General features: G+C 29.1%; 1 protein-coding gene across 2 annotated transcripts; it reads right to left on the minus strand.

The window, feature by feature from the left end:
- bou (glycosylphosphatidylinositol anchored membrane protein boudin) lies at window positions 1-12328 on the minus strand. 2 transcript variants are annotated; one of them, XM_011057086.2, is made up of 5 exons: window positions 12118-12328; window positions 11899-12031; window positions 3493-3648; window positions 2322-2468; window positions 1-1146 (listed from the first exon to the last, which is right to left on the minus strand). In XM_011057086.2, exons 2-5 carry the CDS (start codon window positions 11966-11968, stop codon window positions 929-931), a joined length of 591 nt encoding a protein of 196 aa, XP_011055388.1. In that variant the 5' UTR covers window positions 11969-12031; window positions 12118-12328; the 3' UTR covers window positions 1-928. The 2 variants fall into 2 exon arrangements, with proteins under 2 accessions (XP_011055388.1, XP_011055387.1); XM_011057085.2 differs by lacking the exon at window positions 2322-2468 and having other exon boundaries at window positions 12118-12319.
- Window positions 12329-13095: the final 767 nt, after the last annotated feature.

Genomic DNA, 13095 nt, shown 5'->3' on the forward strand with positions numbered 1-13095 from the left:
TATTATTAATATATAAAATATTTTATTCGTTTTGGAATTTACGAACAGTAATCAATTTAATTCTATGTATTACGTCAGTACATAGCAAAGTAAAAAAGTGCAATATATATTATATATATTATATTTCTCTGATATTAATTATGTGTATATCTCTTATAATTATACAATACTCTTTTAAAATTGTTTATCAATTGAATGGACGGACATATTTCGTTTCAGTTCTATTATTTTGTAATGTTAAAAAATAACCTATTATATATATATATATATAATTAAATTATGAAATATATAAAAATATTAAATATATAATAAAATATACAATTACACTATTGTTTTTAAAATAATGAAACAGTGATTTCTAATTATATGACAAAGATATTATATATATAGAAAAAGAGAATTTTTAAATATAATGATGCTTTTTGAAATTTATCTTCGATCTTTTTTGGCAACTTTATTTTCAATAAATATAATTTACGTACGTATATCATAGAATTTCAATATTGGCAGTGTATATCCGAACACAGCATGTGAACGAATTATTGGAGTATAAATCCTATAAGAATATAATTTGAGTTTCAAAAAATATGAATGAATAATAAAATCATGATAAAATATTTCAATTAAAAGTAACAATCCTATTACACAGGATTGAAATATAAAGTTGCGAAAAAGATCTTAAAATTGATTATATTTTCTGATATTGATAAGAAATATCTCATAAGCATCATACTCCGTGATATTTGAGATGTCATTGGCAGAAGAAATCTAATATCAAGATCAAAATTTAATATTTTACATTAGCATCTAAGTATAAATTGATACTTGCGATTTAAAAAGGAGTAAAAAAAGGCATTAGAAATTCATCGACATAATGAAATAAATTTGTCAAATTCTTAACTAATCGTCAAGCCTCTCACAGAAGCTTCTACCTGTGAAACAGCTTTTTCCAGGCTACTATTAAACTCGTTGGCATGATCCATGTATACATTATATCTGGCATAAAAGATATCGCTGAATTGCATCCATCTTCGGAACATGTGAATACGCAAGTGCGGTAAGTCAGCTTGTCACCCGGTTGTTTCACATAGTCGCAATAATTCCCCATGTGCACGGACGAGCAAAATCGCTTTGTACCAATGCCACCTGTTTGCAGAAGTATATAATTTAATTATATAATATATTTATCCTAAGTGAAACTACTACTTGTTTAATTAGAAGAAGCTTGAAACGTTTCAGAGAGAACTTGATGTATTTTGAAACATATAATATCAAAGAAAGGAAGTTTGTTCAAAATATGTTCATATATTCTTTTTTGTTAATTTGAATTTGAAAGTTAGTTTTGAGAATGAGTAGAGTGAATAAGCAGACTACACGTGCATATGTATATCTAAATAATCAAAAAAAGATGATGTATATGTCGTGCAGAAAGAAATATATACATATATGTGTGCGTGTATATATATATATGTACTTCAAGCAGATCCTCCAGCTTAAAAAAGTGAAGGGAAATTACGTAACTTTTCGTATCTTTCAACGAGAGTGCAAAGAATGCAAAATACCATTGCCATCTTCTAAAAAATAAACGCTGAATAAAATTTAAGCTGTAAAACTATAATTTATTATTAAAAAATATCTTTTTTTATAATAAAAGTGAATATGTGGAAAATATTTAAAAAAAATTGTTTGTAATAATTATTCAAATTTAATTCTTTCTTCAATCTATCTTCAAAATATTATATTTGGTGTACAATTAAATTACTTAAAACTCTCCTTCTCATAAGAATTTAAGCTATTTTAGAAAGTTATTTAAAGAAAATTGTAAAAAAATTTTTTAAATCTGAAAAAATTCAAGAGTGCTTACATATTATTAATTACAAATTTATTCTTAAGATTTGATCAAATCCTTATAAGTAAGATTGAAGAACCTTCTAAACATATTTTAAGGAAAATAATTAAAATATAATTTTTTTGTTAAATTAATTTCAAAAGAAAATAGAACACATAAGTAAAAAAATTCGTGTCAAAACGATCACTTTTAAGAACAGAAAAAGAACATCGTTTTTCTTATTCGTTCCAATAATAATATACTAAGCATCATATAACAATATATAGATAAGAATCAATGTTAAAAAAAATATCTCTATGACTTTTGCAAACCTCTTTATATATTTTAACCTTAGAATTTTTTGGAACTATATTAAAATAAAGAATTACCTTTCTTTATTTCAATAAGTGATCGTTTCCATGTCAAAGATTTGGCATTGAAGGAACATTCATGCACACACTCGACAATAAATACAGATTCTTATTATAAAAACCTCCGTAACGGCCGATTGATTTGATGCAATAACGTGCGTCGTACACATGACTACAATTTGCCGGCACCAAGATATTTTTAACCAATTCGCTATCCATGCATTTCCATTCATCCGCCGATGTACATTGATAGCAATCCAAGGTCATCACTTTTAATTTTAAGAAAGCAATGATTAAATTTCTAATTAAAATTATATGGCAATCAATGTTACACAAGTTTTCCAATGCATAAAATAATAATTATGAAATAACTCTTAGATACACAGCCATAGAAATGATCTACTGCAATGACATAAACAGGATTTTGATTAGTAGGTAAGTGAATTTTTTGCAACATGAAAGAGCATTGAAATGCAAATTATATTATAATATATCATTTTTGTAAAATACAATAATAATCAATTAAATAAATTTTCAGATTTGAAAAGTGACTATACTTTAGTCTAATCATGTAGTGTGTATCAAAATATTTTATAGAAAATATGAATTAAATAAATTTGATTTCTGTAATTTTATTTAAAAAAATAAAAAATGACAAAAAAATTATTATTTTAGCAACTTTCCAAAATTATAGGATAATTTGCTGCAATTTTTCAAGTAAGTTATTGTCACATTGAATTTGTTTTAATCTTCATCATCAAAAGTAAATTAACTTTATAAAAAATTATAAAAATAGTTACAATATTAAAAAAAAGATAAATTTTAAAAAATCATTCAAATCGCATTACAACTGAAAAAAAAAAAGACAGTTTTTATAGATTGTAAGACGAAAATGACAAAATGATATTTAATCATATTAAGAATACATTCTTTTGCCATTTATTATTCGATTAGTCAATAACTTTCTGTCGAGTTGAACAATATATAGTTTCCTTCTTTTCTAGGAAATTTAATTCGTTGAGTTGTCGTTTTTAAAATAAGAGAGTAATATGTAAAAAATCGCTTATAATGGTTCAATTTGCATTTCAAGATCTCAAACATAATAAATATGTTTCAGCAAGTTGAAAAGATCTGGAAAGAATTCGGTTGAGTTTAATGTAGAGTCGCTGACATGCTCGATTAATGTCTGTGTGTGAAATACAATTGTTAGAAAAGTTAATCAGCTTTCTCTGCATCACCACTATGTTAGTCTGCCAAGCAAAGGCTGTAGAAAATATCTTCGTTGTTGTTTACCCTCGAAGCGGCCTATGTGCTTGACACAATATTGCGCTGCATAAACATCGTCGCATGATCTAGGCTGAAGATCATTGTCACTCGTCAGGAATTCATTACATTGAAATGGATACTTGGTGCTGGTGCTGTTACATTGGTAACATTGTATGCTGTGTCCTGAATAAAAATATTATTAATTTGTATCCGAAGAAACAAAGGACTATGTTAAGCCAAAACGCTGGATGTTTCATGCTGGATGTTTTTAAAATACGTAGTTAAATAAAAATACAAAAGCTATTTACTCAAACGTTTCGATTTTAATATCATTAAGTCATTCAGTGAGAATATAAATTGTGATAGTCATAAGTGATTTCATAAACCTAAAATACATTGATGTATACAAAGAGAATAATAGTCTTCTTTTTAACTCTTCAAATTATTATATGCATATTACAATCTACATAATCGATTCCGTGTACTGTTGTGCAAAATAAATAGAATTGAGGATACACTGGGTGCGAAACCATGTATTCTTTGATATAGTAATTTCAAAATCTGTCTAAAGTCATACTGCATCCTCGTATTCAATACCCATACAGCACAGAAAGATTGCAGAAGTATTGCAGATTGATTTCACTGAAACATTGCAATATTGCATGCTGGTTGCAAACGTTGCTGAATCATTGTTGCAAAATTCCAACAATGTTAAGACGTCCGCTTTTTGTTATATTGCAGCAAAACATTCCAGCAATATTGTAATGTAATGTATTTAGATAAATTTTTTACGAAGACTCTAAAATGAAAACTATTTCTATACATATATCTCACTAACTTTAATTTTTCTACAATTGCATTTCTAGTGATAATGCTTTCCAAAAGCAATTTTTTATGATAAAATTATAAAAATATTCCAATAAATATAGTATTAATTCTGAAGGATAAATTTATTCGTAAGGATAAAGCATGTATGTATGTGTCTCGAACAAACTATATTATTACACACAACTACATTATTACACACAAATATTATCCACATTAATATAATAATACAGTCGCTTGATAAATCATGGAGTTAATCGTGATTCCTTTTAATTCGAAACCATTCCGAGTCAATTGAAATCGATTAAAAAATGATGGTATGATTTATCAATGAAGTTCAGGCGCTGGTTTATTCTTGTATTAATTTCACATCAGGCATAGATACATCATCGATCACATAATTAATATTTCGATAAATCAGTAGCTTAATTGCTTATCATTTTATTTGATAATGATGCATTGATTGTATCCAAACTCGACATACAATTTTTTGATTTTATATTTAAAATAAATATAAAACTTAGCTAATGAAATGGCCTTCAAATAATAGATCAATAAATTTTTTATTTAAATATAAAATGAATTATATTAATTATTATATCATAAAAACGGCTGTTAAACTAAAAGACTGTACTACATAAATATTGTAAAAACTTATATTTTTATATTATTATTATTGTAACAATTAAAGAATTACAGTTTGACAATGTTTGTGGAATATTACAAGCATATTACTGACATTTAGCAGGCATGTTGTTTATTTACATTTCTGTAATACCTCTGCAATGTTACATTGCAATCTGTACGTTACAGTAATATTGCTTCAATCTTCTGTATGACACTCACATAATTAAAACATATCAGGAGACTCGGTAGTGTCTCTCGTCAAGTTTATTTCTATAGTACATTAATAAAACATTCTTTTTATATTATTTATATTATGAAGAGGATAATACCATATTATGAAAGAGACGTTGCAGCGTTCCTTTAGGAAGGAAGTCGCTTATGTAATTAAAAATTGTTTTGTTTAAACAAATTGATGTTATAAAAAAATACATATATTGGGGAAGAATATAGATTTTTGCAATTATGAGATACAATCATATCTGTAAGGCAGTGTACTTGATGCTTAGATATGAATATGTCCATATAGTACAGAATTTGCAGCAATATCGCTGTAATAACGCTGCAATATTGTTACAACATGCAATAGTGCTGCAATGTTGCAATTTTTGTGCTGTAAGGGTTAAGCACATATTTTTCAACTCGATTTATGTTATATATTCATTCAGATACGTCGTCGTCGTCTTCGCAAAATCTTGTCTCCTTTTGCTACATTTTCTACATCCTCTTTCTATATTTTTTTCTACACCTCTGCACTTTTTGTACTTATTTTCTACACTTTTCTGCACTTTTTCGATTTTTTTTCTTTTTCTACATTTTTTCCGCACTTTTATTACACCTTTTCCGCATTACTTTTGCACCTTTCATATACCTTTTCTGCACTTTTTCTATATCTCTACCACATCTCTCGCATCTCTCCCGCATTAATTTCGCATTTTCTGCACCTTGTCCGCATCACCTCTACATCTCTTTTGCATTTCTTCCGCATTTATTCTATACCTTTTCGCATTGTTTCTGCACATCTGCAATTCTTCTGCATATCTTCTACACCTGTTAAGTATCACTTCAGCACCATTTTCGTACCTTTTCGGCACTTTTTCCGCATTTATTCCGCATTTCTTCGCAACATTTCAGTATGTCTTTCGCATCTCTTCCGCACTTTTTTCGCATCTTGTCTGTTTGTGTACATTATTTATTTACATATCTATTTATACAGGATACCCCATAATCTATCCGACGACGCTCGAGGGCAGGTAGAGCGGAATAAACTGACTCGAAAAGTTCTCTCCATTTTACAATTTTCGCAATAGTTAACAAGATATTTTTTACTAAAAATTGCTGAATATTGGTATACGATAATTTTTTCTCAAAAATTAGCAGCAAAAATTATTTTCTTCTCATAGAACTCTAAGAATTTTTTTCAGAATTTTTTATTAACATGAAAAAATATGATATTAAAAAATTTTGAAAAAATTCTGAAAAAAATTTCAGTACTTTATGAAAAGAAAATAAATAATTTTCGTTTCTTGCTGTTTTTCTGTAAAGTTGATAGTATTTGAGAAAAAATTATTGAAGATCAATATTCGGCAATTTTTAGTAATTAATATCTTGTTAACTGTTGCGAAAATTGCAAAATGGTAGAGGACTTTTCGACTCAGTTTAGTCCGCTCTACTTGACAAGAGCGTTGTCGAATGAATTACAGGACACCCTATATATCTATGTTATCTATGTTATCTATCTAATCTACTCTTCTATTCACTTTCCCATACTTTTGGCACTTCTTTCCACATTTTTTCACATTCTTCTACAGGATGGGGCATTTTAATCGCCCCAGAAGAATATTTCAGAAACTAAGAGAAATACAAAAAAAAGTTTTATATAAAAATTGTAAGTTTCCTTAAGGGAAAGAAAGTGGAAATAATGGATTTTGGATAGTGGGCACTGCTAAGGTCAAGGTAAACATAATTTTTTTTAATGGAATTCCCCCATTTTTTATTGCATATTTTTGTTTGCCACAATTGTTGATATCAAATTTTGTATACATATCATTTTTGTATACATATTTTGTATACATATTATTTTGTATACATATTAGATTAACATTTATTATTTATTTAATTTGGCATGATATAAAGAAATGGGATTTAACTTGTCGCCAGTTCTTGATATCCTTTATAGGAATGATATATATCATTAAAGTTAATATTATTTATTTAATTTGGTATCCGAATTACATGGAATTTAATTTGGCGCCAATTATTGATATCAAATCTTTTTTACGAATAATATATATCAGAGTTAAGTAAATAACAAGAGATAGTATCTCTCTCTCTCTCTCATGTGTTTTATTTTTTAATTTGAATAGAATTTAACTTGATTAAGATTGTAGCATCTGAGTTTTAATTTTTCATTTATATTAATTTTTTTCGAAGAGTAATAATTTTTGACAGAGAATTAAAGTTGTCATTATTTGGATTGGAATAAAAAGATCTTCAATAAGAATATCCTTAAAAAAAATTAAAACTACTATTAATTGAGTTGGATACTTAGTATTATGTACAAAGGATCGGTTTCACCAACTCAATTAAGCCGAATTGGTGATTAACTGTCAATCATAAGTTGTCAATTCTACTAAACAGTAAATACAATGAAACTGGCGAAAATGATTCTTTATGAAAAGTACACACACTTAGCGTTTTTTTACCATTTTTTAAAAAGGTATATTTGTATAAATAACAAGAGACAGTACCATTTGTTTTACTTTTTAATTTGATGGAATTTAACTTGATTAATTAAGATTGTAGCATCTAGGTTTTAATTTTTTATTTGATACATTAATTTTTTTCGAAGAGTAATAATTTTTGACAGAGAATTAAAGTTGTCATTACTTGGGTTGGAATAAGAAGACCTTCAATAAAGAATATCCTTGAAGAAAAATTAAAACTACTATTTTAATTGGTTGAATATCTTGTTTACAATAGGAATGTATGCTTTATGTAAGCCCTCAGTGTCAGTTTGAAGATTAAGGCTATTTTTCTATTTTTTAATATAAAGCATCTCAGAAATTAACTGCTTACTGTAACATGATTCTTCGTCAAGAATTTCAATATTGTTCCAATCGAAATCATGTTCACTATCTAATCTATATTCGGTTATAACTGAACGGGAAGATGTGTTCCAGCGTATATGATTTGGATGCTCAGCAATTCGTGTTTTTAGCTGTCGTGCTTCTACTAGTCTGTCCTACATATGATGTGTTTATAGGTCGCAATTATTACAATTAATTTTATAAACTACATTATTTTTGGACAGACGAGGACGAGGGTCTTTATGTTCCTTAATGTATTTCTGTAGTTTATTTGAATTATAAAATGAAACTTTAATATCATTCCTTCATTGAATTAATTAAATTTTTCTGTTAAAGACGAAATAAAAGGCACTGTAAATCACGATAAAACGGTTGATGGATCCACGTTATTATTAACTCGATCAACCGACGCTACACTTCTAACTGATGTTTTTTAGTCTTTTATTAATTGTGGGATAAGTTTAAGTGGATAATCAGTAAAATCATTAAAAGTTATTCAGTAAAATGTTTATAAGTGTTAAATTGTTTATGTAGAATTCAGAATCTGACGTAAGATTCTATCCATCAACTAATGATTACACTCTTCTTCTGAGATAATGGATGGTTAAAGAAGAAGAAATTTAAAAATCTCCCTGAGAAACTAGATTTATGATACCAGTCAAAAGTTAAAAGATTATCTTTAATCGTCATTTTAACATCAAGAAAATTTAGTGAGTTATCACCAATCTCCAGAGTGAGTTTTAGACGCGCGGGTGGGATGAATTGAAACAGAAAAGTATCAATCTCAGATGATTGAACTGCAGCGCGTAGGTTATCGACATAGCGAAAATAAAAAAGAACATGATGCTTAAACATACTCAATGCCATCTTTTCTAATCTTTGCATTACCAAATCAGCAATAGGTGACAAAGGAGAACCCATGGGCATGCCAAAATTCTGTTTGTAAATACAATAATATTATCAAATAAAAAATAAGTGGAATCTAAAATTAATCTCCTTTTTAGGTATTTAATTTATATTTTTTCGAAAAAAATTTCAGTTGTTATTGATACAATCTAAGGCTATCTGTTGGAATGTTTATAAAAAGAGAAGCCACATCGAATAAAATTAATTTATAATTCTGTTCAATCGGCCTTCCAATCTTTTGGCGAGCAAGCTTTTTTCGATTCCTCTGTTTAACGTTCAAATGTTCACACAATATGCGATTATGATGTAATTTTTTTCACAATCAATATTATTAGTTCATGGTAACATCTTTATATTAAGTAAATATCTGAAGAGGATCTAATTCAAAGACTGAAACATGTAATATTTCGTTTTTCAATATATAATTTAAATTGTTATTGCTTTTTATATGTCCTATTATTATATTTATTTCTTATTAATCAAAGACACTAATATTATTTCGAATATAATAACTGCTAATACTACTGTAATAACTTCAGAGTCTATTACTACAGTAAACAATTTAAGAGTAAAAGATTTAGTATTAAGTATTAAAAATTTTTCTTTATTTCATAGAAAAATATTTGTCTGTTAAATATGAAATATATCAATACTAAAATAATAAGTTGAATATATTGGATCAGTGCAAAAGTTTGTGCCCAATTTGTAAAAAATGTTAAGCAATTGTTATTGAAAAAATCGCCTTTATTAATCAATGATGTATTCGTTACCCCGTTCTCGACAATCATTTTTCAACATTCAATCAATTTACCACGTTTGAAAAAATCGCATGATTTTGCGTCAAAAATTGTGCGGTAATGTGATTTTTGACAGCCTCCACAGAATCGAAATTCTTGCTATCGAAATTCTTGCCATAATGTTTTGTAATGACCAAAACAAATAATAATCGGAGGATACGATGTGCGGAGAATATAATGGATGCAATAAGATTTCCCATTTCAACTGTTTCAATTTGTCCAGTCATTTTCGAAGTGTGTAGTTTGGCGTTGTCATGATGGAAAATAACGCCTCTACGATTAACCAAGTTCGGGTTTTTCTTTGATTGCTGCATTCAATTTAGTTAAGTGTTGCCAGTACTTCTTTGACTCAATCGTTTGGCCAACAGGAAGTATCTCAAAATATATAACACCTTGACAATCCCACCAAACGGATAGCAAGACTTTCTTTGGATGCAACTCGTCTTTGACGACTGAATCTATCGGTTCATTTGCTTCCTTCCATTTATGTTTGCATTAGACGTTGGCATACAGGACCCATTTTTCATCGCCAGTTACCAAACGATTCAAAAAAACATCTTTTTTCAGGCATCTGAACAAAGAAACGGCTGCAGTCCAATTTGTTTTTTTTTTTTTTTGGACAAATGCGATACCCAAGTTGAGTTTCAGAGTGAGTCCCATTTTCTTTAAACGCCGAAACGCGATCAATGTTCAGGGTCTCAGCAATTTCTTCCATCGAAATGCGTGCATTGTTTGCTATTAATGCACAGAATATCGTCATCGATGATGGAAGGATGCCCAGAACGAGGTTCCTCTTCAAGATTAAAATCACGATGAAATTTAGCAAACTTCTTCACTTCTTCACCTTTCGAAGGAACTGATCCAAATCAAAACCTCCTGAATGTTTTTGTAGCAGCGCCAACGGTTATTCCTTTCCAAAACTCAAGCATCACAAGTCAAAATGCAACTTCTCTTTGTCCATCTTCAATGATTTTTTCATGATAAATTAAATTCAACTAAACAAGCACTTCTGATGCTCAAATGACACCTATGACTGTTATCTTTCCAACGATATGCATACATAAACAATAATAGTCGCCATGTTACTTCGCCAGTTCCATCTATACGAATCGGACACGAACTTTTGCACTGATCCAATATATAAAATTTCTTTAATTTGCGAAAAATAGTTTATAATTACAATAAAATATTTATTGAATTATTTGCATGAATCGAATTATGAGCAAAATGGGCGCGTAAAGTATACTGCTGCTAGAGATCTTGCTCATTTCCAATTTTTTATCTTTACAATTTTTATTGTTATTGATGTAAACATTTCTTTTCAATTTCTATGCCTATCATTACGCTATCTATTACGTTTCTTTCTCTCACGTTTCTTTAATGTGTTGTTACACTTAATACACTTCAAACGTCATCCGTACTTTGTATAGTGTATTATAATTGTGAGAAATTATCCCATACAACATTATCTTAAAGGATGTCCAAAGAACATTTACCATAAGAATATCTTCAAGATGCTGTTCGAAGGACTGCGTTCTAAGGGACATTTTCAATAAAAATACTTGAAATATTATTTCGATTTCACTTCTTTTTATAGAATTATCTTTGATTTTTTTCTGTAAAATATATTTGACTCCTTTTTTACATTTTATTGTCTTTTTCGGTAGATTGTTTCGTTACAAGAAGGAATTAAACTTTATAAAAATAACGATACAAATTGTATTAACCTTCCTCTTATGAAAGCCAGTATGAAAAATCTGTTAATTCTTCTAGAGACCCAGATGGCAGTAAATTATTTCATCCTTATTGTTTACCAATATTAAATAAGAATTGAATGAGTCACTCTGTCATCTGAGTCTTTTACTGAAAAACAAATTTTCTTTGTATCATGATGGAAATATATTACACTTCCACCATGCTTTGTACGAAAAATTTCTTTCATCTAACATGTGTTATATTCCGATTCTTCAAATGTTTCTCGCATTGCGCGTAACGTAAAATTATATATTGCTGTCTTAAAATTGGACGTAAATTAGATATAGATTGTTCGAAGCGATCTGAGCTTGAGAGCTTTTTCTCCCCGAAGGAGAACGCGAGTGTTTTCTACTTTTCCACGACTTTTCGTTCTTCGTAGCCGCGCTTAAAAGAACTTACGAGACCCCACCCAAAGCGCATTGTCGCGTTAACCTCACCTGTCTCTACCAGCAACGAGAGTATCGTCAGTAACATGCACGCCGCGATGTAGCGTCTCGTGACAGCCATTCCGATTCCACGGGTCTGATTGCGGTCTCCGGATCGCCTTCCGTAACCTCGACCGTCGTTTCCCTGTCACGAAATCACAAAAACTCAAAATGACGTAATGACAGGCACCACTTATTTTCCATAATTCAGAATTCTTTTAGGAGGATTACTTGGGGTTGGAGTTTGTCGGAGTTCTCCAGCTCCACCGATGTGAAAATCAGCGCGAACGATCACCTCAACGACTCGAAGATGTCGCGAACAGTCGCAAAGTTATACAAACTGCAAAGTTGCACCCTGAACTTAATTTGATCTAAGCAAGTAAGCATTCGTGAAGCCTCGTCAGCATTCGTGTTTGTGAGGTGGGCGCATTCACCTTCACATACACATGCATATATACGTAGTGACACACACACACACACACACACACACCAACCTTGCTTTTTGCACGCATGCGCATTGCACATAAAGACACCAAGCAGTTAAATCTTGGCGGGATGAAATGGAAAGGTTAGTTTCACTAAAGTATAATAATATAGGATATGGTCAACACGATGCTACAAATGCTTTAAAAAAATTTTTAAATTCTTTTTTCTAATTGGTCAACCAAATGCTTCAAAACACTTATTTATAGTGAGACTTTGACTGCAGTCATAATACTGCAAGTAGCTAAATAATGTGAATTAGCTTAAATATTAACCAACCAGATTATAGTTTGCATGAATTTTATAACTTTTAAGGAGATATAACAAAGATTTTTTTTTTCAATTTTTTTTAAGTAACTATAAGTTTTAGAAAAATATAAATTGATATATCAATTGGACACGCTTTGAAGACATTTTAAGAATTTTTATATGTAAAAATTAAATATATGACGATGTTGCACAGCATTTTAAGTCTATTTTACAATGTGGTTTTTGTTTCCTGTTTCTTGATTTTTACTATTTTTTACATCTTGTCTTTTTGCTTCTTATCTATATATTCTTGGTTTTTTTATTTTATATCGTCCGAGATAAAAGTTAACTTCAAAAGAAACAAAAAATACAGTTGCAAAGAAGAAAAAAGCTAAAGGTAAAAAACAAGATGTAATTAAAAAATTACATCTAAAAATTAAAATTTTATTCTATTATACCTCCTTAATTTATCATTCT

The sequence above is a fragment of the Acromyrmex echinatior genome, chromosome 14 (genome assembly GCF_024713525.1).
Source record: "Acromyrmex echinatior isolate Ae372 chromosome 14, ASM2471352v2, whole genome shotgun sequence".
Classification (NCBI taxonomy): Eukaryota; Metazoa; Arthropoda; class Insecta; order Hymenoptera; family Formicidae; genus Acromyrmex; species Acromyrmex echinatior.

Coding starts and splice junctions, on each gene's coding strand:
- bou (XM_011057086.2), bottom strand. CDS start 11,968: ATGGCTGTCACGAGACGCTACATCGCGGCGTGCATGTTACTGACGATA. Junction 3,649..11,898: donor CTCGTTGCTGGTAGAGACAG/GTGAGGTTAACG, acceptor ATTTTTATTCAG/GACACAGCATACAATGTTAC. Junction 1,147..2,321: donor ATCAATCGGCCGTTACGGAG/GTTTTTATAATA, acceptor TTCTGCAAACAG/GTGGCATTGGTACAAAGCGA.